The sequence below is a fragment of the Rhinopithecus roxellana genome, chromosome 8 (genome assembly GCF_007565055.1).
Source record: "Rhinopithecus roxellana isolate Shanxi Qingling chromosome 8, ASM756505v1, whole genome shotgun sequence".
NCBI lineage: Eukaryota > Metazoa > Chordata > Mammalia > Primates > Cercopithecidae > Rhinopithecus > Rhinopithecus roxellana.
Window position 1 is genome coordinate 59,090,638 of NC_044556.1, and position 10,263 is coordinate 59,100,900.

The 10,263-nt window shown below is 43.4% G+C and overlaps 1 protein-coding gene across 4 annotated transcripts; it reads left to right on the plus strand.

The window, feature by feature from the left end:
* The first annotated feature begins 3,706 nt into the window (after positions 1–3,706).
* FCRL3 (Fc receptor like 3) lies at positions 3,707–9,458 on the plus strand. 4 transcript variants are annotated; one of them, XM_030936917.1, is made up of 8 exons: positions 3,707–3,975; positions 4,103–4,188; positions 4,890–4,910; positions 5,962–6,207; positions 6,672–6,935; positions 7,174–7,458; positions 8,274–8,561; positions 9,005–9,458. In XM_030936917.1, exons 2-8 carry the CDS (start codon positions 4,107–4,109, stop codon positions 9,370–9,372), a joined length of 1,554 nt encoding a protein of 517 aa, XP_030792777.1. In that variant the 5' UTR covers positions 3,707–3,975; positions 4,103–4,106; the 3' UTR covers positions 9,373–9,458. The 4 variants fall into 4 exon arrangements, with proteins under 4 accessions (XP_030792777.1, XP_030792776.1, XP_030792778.1 ...); XM_030936916.1 differs by having other exon boundaries at positions 3,707–3,940; positions 4,017–4,188; XM_030936918.1 differs by having other exon boundaries at positions 3,707–3,936; positions 4,017–4,188.
* Positions 9,459–10,263: the final 805 nt, after the last annotated feature.

Here is a 10,263-nt window from a genome sequence, read left to right on the forward strand (position 1 = left end):
AATAGTAATTTAATGGGCATAGCATTGAATCTATAAATTGTTTTTACATGATATCAGTTCTTCCTATCCATGAGGATGGAATGTTTTTCCATTTCTTTGTGTCATCTCTGCTATCCTTGAGTAGTGGTTTGCAGTTCTCCTTGAAAAGGGACTTCACTTCCCTTGTTAGCTGTATTCCTAGGTATTTTATTCTTTTGTGGCAATTGTGAGTAGGAGCTCATTTATGATTGGCTCTCTGCTTGTCTATTGTTAGTGTATAGAAATTCTCATGATTTTTGCACTTTGATTATGTATCCTGAGACTTTGCTGAAGTTGCTTATCAGCTTAAGAAGCTTTTGAGCTGAGATGATTGGTTATCTAGATATAGGATCATGTCATCTGCTAACAAAGATAGTGTGACTTCCTCTCTTCCTATCTGAATACCCTTTAGTTCTTTCTCTTGCCTGATTGCCCTGGCCAGAACTTCCAATTCTATGCTGAATAGGAGTGGTGAGAGAGGCCATCCTTGTCTTGGGGATTTTCAAGGGGAATGCTTCCAGCTTTTGCTCATTCAGTAGGATATTGGCTTGGCTGTGGGTTTCTCATGCTCCAGGATGCAAAGTTCAACATATGCAAATCAATAAATGTGATTCATCCCATAAACAGAACTAAAGACAAAAGTCACATGATTATCTCAATAAATGCAGAAAAGGCCTTCAATAAAATTCAACATCTCTTCATGTTAAAAACTCTTGATAAACTAGGTATTGAAGGAACCTACATTACAATAGCATTTTGTGTCTTTCTTTTTCATTGAATCTATTCAAAGCCTCTTAGTTTTCACTTCCTCTTCGAGTGAGGTGCTTCTGACACCTCAACTCTGAGTTCACTGAGAGACCTCTTATGTGACACAGCATCTACCGTCTCAAGTGAGCAGACCAGCCTCTGCTTGTTATGGAATTGTACTGGCCTAAGAAGACTGCCTCCTAGGGAAGTTTTTCACCTTGCACTTACATTTAGTTCAGTTAGAAAGTATATCTAGCCAGATATATGTGTTTGCTCACGCCTGTAGCCCTAGCACTTTGGGAGGTGGAGGTGGGTAGATTGATTGAGCCTAGGAGTTCAGGACCAGTCTGGGCAGCATAGCCCCATCTCTATATGAAAGAATTAAAAAATTAAGCCACCTACAATAACTAAGCAATCATGTCAGTAATTGTTTAAATGTTTTCCACCCTTAAGCCTAGAGAACATCACATGAATTCAAGAGTGATCCATCCAGTTTGCTGCTTGGACTTGAAAGCAGGGTGAGATTTGGGGTGACTGAGATATAGGAAGCTTTTCTAGGCTTCATTCTAGCAATTTAAAACTAGATTCTTACTGGTGTTTTGTAGCATACAAGGAATCTTAGAGCCAAAAATATTATTCCAGTCACCAGTGCCTAAAAATGCTTTAGAGATTTCTATTTTTGCCCCTCGCCCCTCAAAACAAAACAAAACAAAAGACTATCTGCTTCACCTATGACTACCTAGAAAATGTGACTCTGCCTACTGTGGGCCTCTGTTGAACCATCTTGTAGCCCCCAAAGTTCTGTTACCAGGCAGCACTTGTGTCCTTCCAAGCACTTACTGCCCATGTGTAAGCCCTTGCCTTGTCTGTCCCTGCTTACAAGGGCTTCGCAGCAATCTTGAAGGCCCTTACAAGGATTTTGTGCCTTTTGCTTATTGACATTCATGGATACAGTCCCACCTCTATAGAAGCAGTCACCAGCCTATGAACAAAGCCACCACAAGTTGTGTCACAAAACCATATGCCCTAAGACTGCAAGCATCTTGCCCAGGTTCAGTAATTAAGTATAAAAGGTGGCTCAGAATAGTCCTCTGCAATCTGGAAAATGCCCTTCTCTCTTACTAAACAAATCCCAAGGCTGAGAATGACAGGATCTGTTGCCACCAAAAGCCTCTCCTTGTAAATATATAGTTCTCATACATAGGATCTTTTGTTTTTAGTTCTTTAACATCTAAACTCATGCCACAATTATTTGTGTCTCTGAAAATTTGCTCTGGAACTTTAGACTCCCCCACTCCCTCCCCACTTAAATCTCCACACAGGGGAAGGCGTATGCTTGTTCGTAAATCCTTCTACCAGCAGAGTTGCATCCAGGGGGAAGAGCATGGAGCTAAGTTTAGCATGGAGCTGGGCGCGGTGGCTCATGCCTGTAATCCCACACTTTGGGAGGCCAAGTGGGTGGATCACGAGGTCAGGAGATCGAGACCATCCTGCCAACATGATGAAACCCAGTCTCTACTAAGAATACAAAAATTAGCCGGTCATGGTGGCATGTGCCTGTAGTCCCAGCACTTGGGAGGCTGAGGCACAAGAATCACTTGAACCCGGGATGCAGAGGTTACAGTGAGCCGAGATCGTTCTACTACATTCTAGCCTGGGCAACAAAGTGAGACTCCTTCTCAAAAAATAATAGTAATAATAATAATAAGTTTAGCATGACTCAATTATTCTTCCCAAATTTACCAATCACATAAGGCACGTTACTTCTTCCAGGGTGGAGTGAGTTAAGGAGCAAAAGGAGGAATGAGAGTAGGAGTTGCATGCACATGGAAGAAAACAGGTGTCCCCCCAACACAACCATTCATTAGTTTATTCATGCAAATGAAAAGTTATTCTGTTCAATTAGATTTGCCATATTTAGCAAATAAAAATATGAGACTTGTTCCCAAACCTTGTAATACTATCTAATGAGAAAAATAGGTGTTATACAATCACATAAATATATAGAGAAAGATAAAATTTGGTGACTTCCATGGGAGAAGGAACATAATAATATTCGTTAAAAAAAGAGGACCCTCTTTCCATTACATGCCAAGGTTGGGCACCCTGAGGATGGGACATTTGATCTGAGATCATCTTCCATTTCTAATGTAAAGGTCTCTGAATGATGACAACTTTATCCTGGTAGGTAGATTCCTAAGAATGGCTTACCTCTAAGTCTAAAACATGCATTTCTAACAGAAGTGATATGACCCTCAAAGAGGCAAGAATTGACTCTTGCGAAGATGAAAAAAAAACCTAATTTTTTAATGTATCAAACACAGCTGTACATGCAGCACATAAACACATAAATAGTATATTTGTGGTATTAAATTTTCATGGAAAAAGGGGGTAGCTAAAAACAAGAATGTCTTAAAAAGATCATTAGGGGAGCAATAATGAAAAAATGGTTGAGAAACACTGGTTCAGAGTTTTTATTCAATAGTCCCTCAAACAATGTTTACTGAAGGCATGCTTTCAAGAAAGAACAGTTAGAGGTGCAGGGGATATAATGGATAAGAAAAGCGGTCCTTAAATGTTAGTGGGAAAGAAGACGCAAAAGTAAACAAGGAAATAGAGAAAATAATTGCAAATTGTTATTAAAACTGAAAAAAACACAAAGGACTTGAAACAAAATAATGGGGTGGAACCTCTTTGATTGCAAAGTGAGGGAAGGCCTTTCTGAGAAGGGCTTTGGCTTTAAAAACAGTGGTACACTTGCTGATTTATCTCCTAATTTGCAGATCTGGGTGAGATTACGAGCAGTCCCTAATCTGTAAATTTGTATTATTTTCCTGTTCAGAAACCTCATGACAACTTATGTGAAAGTCAAAAAGGCGTATGCTTGACACGTCTTGACTGTGTGACTCACACCACGCTCATTAAGCTTGCCTACATTAGGAGCTGCATGCGGAAGCAAAGGCTGTGTGAAGACAAGCTAGTGAAGGGGTTTTCCATGTGAAAAACAAAGAAAGAATTATTTGAATATTAGCAAATCCACAGCTTCACATTTCTAGAGAACCCAGGCACAGCCTTGGAGACATTACTCCTGAGAGACTGCATTTGTTGGAAGATGAGCCCCAACTTCTAAAAATGTATCACTACCAGGATTGAGATACAAACAGCATTTAGGAAGGTAGCCACGTTCACATTTTCAGAGCCCAAAGCAAGGTATGATACTAAGCTCTTCTTCCCTTTTCTAATTCTTGCAGGTCTGATCTGAGGGGCAGCTTCCTGCCCTCCTTCCTGGAGATAAGTCCGGCTTTTGGTGAGAAAGACTTTCCCTGCCCTCTGCCAGGCCGATGCCCATGCTTCTGTGGCTGCTGCTGCTGATCCTGAGTGAACAGATGGACTACAATGGGACCAGGGCCTCAGTTCCTAGAGGTGACCAGGGAAAAACTCAAAGAGCTTCTATCTCTGCTTCTACTTGGGGTTCAGAGACAGATAGCCAGGGATGAGAAGTGAGCAGAGCTGGGCTCCCAGGACAACCAAGAGGCTCCAAATGCAACCATCAGAGCAAGTCAGATATCCTGCCCTTGGTTTCTCATCCACTGCTTTTCTCACCTCATAGGAAACTTGGATTTTTCCTTCTGCCAAACCACAACTCTATATCCCACCCTCCCTCTTAAGCCTCAGACTAAATAATTTTTCAGATAAACAGTTACTTCTAAAAACTTAGGCATGTGAAGGAAGGTCTACTGAGAAACATCACTCTTTTCTGGAAGTTTTAAGCCAAAATGTAATCAGAGATTGAAAAAGTGAGAGGAACAATAGGAAGCCCAAGGAACAAAGGGAGCACAAACCATTTCTGCAAGTCTTTGTCTGCCCCTGCACTCAGAGAAGACAGGGAGAGAATAAAATGTGCCATGGCCAAGTAAATAATAACAGAGATGAGGTCAGGCCTTGGACACAAGCCATCACGTTTTTAAAATAATTTATAGGCCATTTGTTTGTTGCTTAGGGGCTCTGGGTGATATAAAAAGGGAGCAAAGAAGTGATAAGGAAAAACAAAAGAAGCGGTTGTGGTTACGTTGTTAAAAAATGTTTTAGAGAGTGTCTGATTGTCATTTTCTGCTCCCTCACAGCTCGTAGAAGAGAACAATCAGGTAAGTTTCTCCTTCTCTCTGCCCCTCTGGTCTCTGCATATGGGTCCCCTCAGCCCACACAGCCTGCCCCAACCCTTGCAGGGATGCATCCCATCAGCAGTGCTGGTGCTCTGGGGTCACATCTGCTACTATATTGGGTGAACAGAGCCTCCTCCGACTTTTTCAGTCTCCAGGGTTTTTTACCCCTACATTACCAGGATTCCTCAGAGTAGAGGAAGGAAACATTTGCAGAGCAAAGGGCAGAGGCAAGAGGCTGATGATGAAGGAATCTCATCTCTGATCTCCATATTCTCTAATACATCTCCTTTTGAATGTCCAAGCTAGTGCTGCTATCAAAGGACATAGAAATAGCTCCCATTCATGGAGGAAGATGCTACAGCAGAATCCTTATAAATCTCCAAAAAGAGCTCACGCCACTGCCACACCTCACTTCCATGCCTGTCAGTCAGTTGCAATTCCATACACAAGTTTGACTTCCCAAGCAGTCCATCCTCCTCCATTTAAATTCTTTATGTCCCTCCATTGTTTACTGTGCCCAACTTAGATGGAGAGTAAAGTTGCCTTGCCCACAGACTCTCAAACTAAGAAAGATATAAAAGTAATACAAGTGAGAAAATCTTATTCATTAAGTGTTAACAAGTAGGAAGTAATTTTCTGGAGTCTAGACACTACTTCTGAGGTATATACATCCCAGGTTCACCTTTATCTGGACAGAAACTCATAGAACAAGAGAATTTCAGAATCAGCCACATTCTGAGGCCTTCACAGTGTTTGCCCACTGGCAAATCACATCTCCTGAGCTTTCCTGAGGCAATGCCAGGAACCCGAGACCTCTCCCCTCTAATACCCATCTGCTCACCTCCAGGAAATGGGTGAGGAAGAACAGATTCTTTCCCAGGCATTTCCCCAGGTTATTTCTGCTCCATTTTCCACCCTGGTCCAGACTGGAAATTAGTCCAGGAAAACTCCTGACTGTAGGTTGGGCTCCCCCTGTGCTGTGCCCACCTCCCATTGACCTTCCCCTGCCTTTATCTTCCTATTTCCTGTTTAGAGGTAGCTCCAAAAGCTGTACTTCTCCTTGATCCTCCATGGTCCACAACCTTCAAAGGAGAAAAAGTGACTCTCACATGCAGGGGAATATCACATTTCCCAGCCCGCAGAGACATGTTTTGGTATCGCAATGAGAAGTTGTTGAAAAAACAATATAACGCAATCCAAATTACGGAGTCTGGAAATTATCAATGCAAGACCCGAGAATCCTCCCTCAGTGATGCTGTGCATGTGGAATTTTCATATGGTGAGGAATGGAAGGGGAGTGTCTAAAGTCAAGCCACCAGGCAGAATGTCTGAGGGCTGGGTTAATGCAGGGATCCAGGCAGAGTTGTAAGCAGCCATGGGAATATTTGATGTGCTGACCCCACTGAGGAAAATAAAGAGATAGGGCAGCAGCATGATGTTGGATTGTCTATCTATCCCCTTCCAAAGAAGTATGGGTGACCCAGGGACCATCAGGCACAAACAGGTTTAGGTCTGGGATTCCTCTTTTGTGTAAAGACATGTGAGGATTTCTCAAGAAAGTTTTCTGGGAATTGGTTCGCTCTCCTGGGGAAAGGAAGAATAAGGTATTGGAGCCACATGACAATGTGGGTGGGGGCCATTTGCAGGTGTGTATAGAACTATGGCTCTTGCCTCATGGGCGGAAATGGGAGTGAAGGCAGAAGCAGCAGGGTGTAAATGAGTGTGCTCCTGTGCTCTTTGCAGACTCGCTGATCCTGCAGGCTTCACATCCTGTCTTTGAAGGAGATAATGTCACCCTGAGATGTCAGGGGAAAGAAGATGAAAATGCTCATGAAAAGGTTTACTACAAAGATGGAAAACAGCTTCCTAATAGTTATAATTTAGACTTCATCATAGTGAATTCAGTCTCCAGGGATAATAGCAAATATCATTGTACTGCTAATTATTGGATATTTCCCATAGTATCAATTAAACGAACTTCAAAATACCTAAATATCCAAGTTCAAGGTAATGGCTAGATTCCTGTGGATTACTGGGTTTGGTAGAGAAACTGAGGATAAAGGGAAGGTGTTTATCAGTGGGAATTTCATAAAGAGGTTCCTATGGCTCAGCCATGGGAAGGAGATTGTTCTTTCTGCATGCTTCTCTATCTCCTGATGACTGGTGCTGAGAACAGAAGTGCATCTCTCTAGGAACTCTGAGCCTCACCACCCTGGGGACTATGTTTTTTTTTTCTTTTCATTAGAGCTGTTTCTACATCCTGTGCTGAGAGTCAGCTCTTCCATGCCCATAGAGGGGAGTCCCATGACCCTGATCTGTGAGACCCAGCTCTCTCCACAGAGGCCAAAAGTCCAGCTGCAATTCTCCTTCTTCAGAGATAGTCAGACCCTCGGATCAGGCTGGAGCAGGTCCCCCAAACTCCAGATCCCTGCCATGTGGACTGAAGACTCCGGGTCTTACTGGTGTGAGGCAGAGACAGTGACTGACAACATCAAAAAAAGGAGCCTGACATCTCAGATACGTGTACAGAGTGAGTGTTCAAGGGGCTACTCTTCCAGAATCAGAGCTGGGGAGAGGAAGGCAGACCAGTGACAACTTCAGCACCCCTAGGATGGTAGACATAACAGAGAGGAGTGTCCAGCTATTCTGGTCATCTTCTCTCTTTAAGCTCAACGTTGGTTTAACAGCCCTAGAACATTTTCTTCCACTTGAGTCAGGTAATAGTAATTATTGATCAGTTACTGAGTGCCTAACCCTATGGGGTTACAGAGATGTACAAGATCGGTTCTCTCATGAATCAAGAGACAACTAGAAGCACAGCTGAACACATGTAGTTTTGAGAAGCCCCTGTGGTGCTTCCGTTTGGTGACCTAAACTCACAACAAAATAGTCAGAAAAGGGGAAGATGAATATGAACGATAATAGTCAGAGAAAGATATGGCACATGGATGTAAATCTGGAGAAGTCTTGAAGAATAGGAGAAGAGTTTGGGTTCTACTTGGATCTTCAAAATAGAGGATCTCCAGTGTTCTCTTTTACTTTGTGGTTTATTGATGCATCAAAGATTCCTTAGAGATAAACACATACAAAATGTGACCAGAAAACTTTGAGTTTATGGAGATTATGGACTTGTTACCCACATTTCCCAAGGATGGGAATTGTTGTGGGAGTGAGAGGGATGTTGCTTCCTTTATAATAGTATACACAATTAATTTCTTATTTCCTGCTTGGGCTTCTGCCTGCTGCACCTGCTGCTATTGGCCTATTCATGGCAGGTCTAGCCTTCCCCTTGACCTTGATGTCCCTGCCATCAGGACCTTCACATGCCATCTTGTGTTCCCCCAGGAGTCCCTGTGTCTAATGTGAATCTAGAGATCCAGCCCACTGGAGGGCAGCTGATTGAAGGAGAAAATATGGTCCTTATTTGCTCAGTAGCCCAGGGTTCAGGGACTGTCACATTCTCCTGGCACAAAGAAGGAAGAGTAAGAAGCCTGGGTAGAAAGACCCAGCGTTCCCTGTTGGCAGAGCTGCATGTTCTCATGGTGAAGGAGAGTGACGCAGGGAGATACTACTGTGCAGCTGACAATGTTCATGGCCCCATCCTCAGCACATTGATTCAAGTCACTGTGAGAAGTAAGTTTCGATTCCTTTCACAGAGCCTCTAGTTGCAGTCCAGGGTTTAGGTTCTCTGTCAGCCACTAGGATCTCCTAAAAGAGGCATTGGGAGGGAAGGAGGGAGGGAAGGAGGGAGGGAAAGAGGGATGGTGGGGCGGGGGGGTGGAGAGAGAGAGAGAGAGAGATTTAAAAGCTATCCAAGAAATGGAAAGATAGCAAAATAATTTGAAGAACCTTACTTCTTGTGGGGAAGACCGAATGGTGATGAAAACAAAACTACCCCGGATTAACTCTCACTGTTTTGGGGAAATGCTTCTGATTGTTAGATAAGAAAAATGTGATCAGTGAGAAACAGAAACAATCAAGGGACAAGGGACATATCTATTGCTAGGCTCCTTGAGAGAGGTTGTGCATCTGTCACAAACATCAGAATCCTCTGACAGCCCTTTTGTCTCCCTCAGTTCCAGTATCTCACCCCATCCTCACCTTCAGGGCCCCCAGGGTCCAGGCTCCAGTGGGGGACCTGCTGGAGCTTCACTGTGAGGCCCTGAGAGGCTCTCCCCCCATCCTGTACCGATTTTATCATGAGGATGTCACCCTGGGGAACAGCTCAGCCCCCTCTGGAGGAGGAGCCTCCTTCAACCTCTCTCTAACTGCAGAACATTCTGGAAACTACTCCTGTGATGCAGACAATGGCCTGGGGGCCCAGCACAGTCATGGAGTGAGTCTCAGGGTCACAGGTAAGCAAGATATACCCACAGCAGTTAACAGCCAATGCAAGAGATCATGTCTTCTCAGAAATAGCTCCACTGGGCTATTTGCTGGTTGATATCCCAATAGACTTCCCACTCTTTATGACTCCGCCTGGGAGTTCTGGGATTGTTCCTTGTGACTACACATTTAGTAACTTAGACCATTTCTTTTTTTTTTTTTTTTTTTGATTCCTCTATAATTGTCATGAACGACCATCCATATACCCCATTCATTTTTTTTTTTTTTTCTGGTGGAGGCACAAAGGCTTACCAGAATACCAAATATGTAATGGGTCAGCAATTACTGACAAAGGAAAATTCTGAATTCCCTTGCCCAGGAAAAATTGAAACTGGATCACAAACACAGCATCCCTTGCCATAGTTTTTTCCCTTTTTCCCCTTGCCCCTATCTTCTCTTTCTGTTCCTTTCTTTCTTTTCTTTTTCCTTTCTGGCCCTATCGGCTATCTCGAAAAAGAAAAGACTCATGGTTATCTAACTTTCGGTTTCCTACTTTTTCCTCTTTTGGCTCCACACTTGGCTTCCCTGGAAACGAAGATCAATTAAAGTGTCCCTGTGTGTCAAAATTATGGATACCCACCTGTCTTTTCTGGGGGTTCTTGTTCAGCCCCTAGGACTCACCAGGCAAGTCCTCCCCTCTTTTCATGGTTCCTGTCCTTTCCGTTCAGGTTTAGTAGAAATGGGTAAATTCTCTGACAGGGTGGAGGGAAGGCGAAGTCCCCGGATTCTAATGACCAATCTAACCTTCTCACTTTTTTCAAATGCCTTCTGATTGGGTCTCGTTTAAACTGATGTTCTCAGTATCCCCTAACAAAATTTTCCTTCAGTAGAGGCACCAGGGCAGCTCATATTTTCCGTGTCCAGCCCCGAAGAACCATTAGCAATGTGCCCAATCATTTCGAAGAGAACCTCCAGTCCAAGTCATGGTTATCCCAAAGTGCTCAGCATT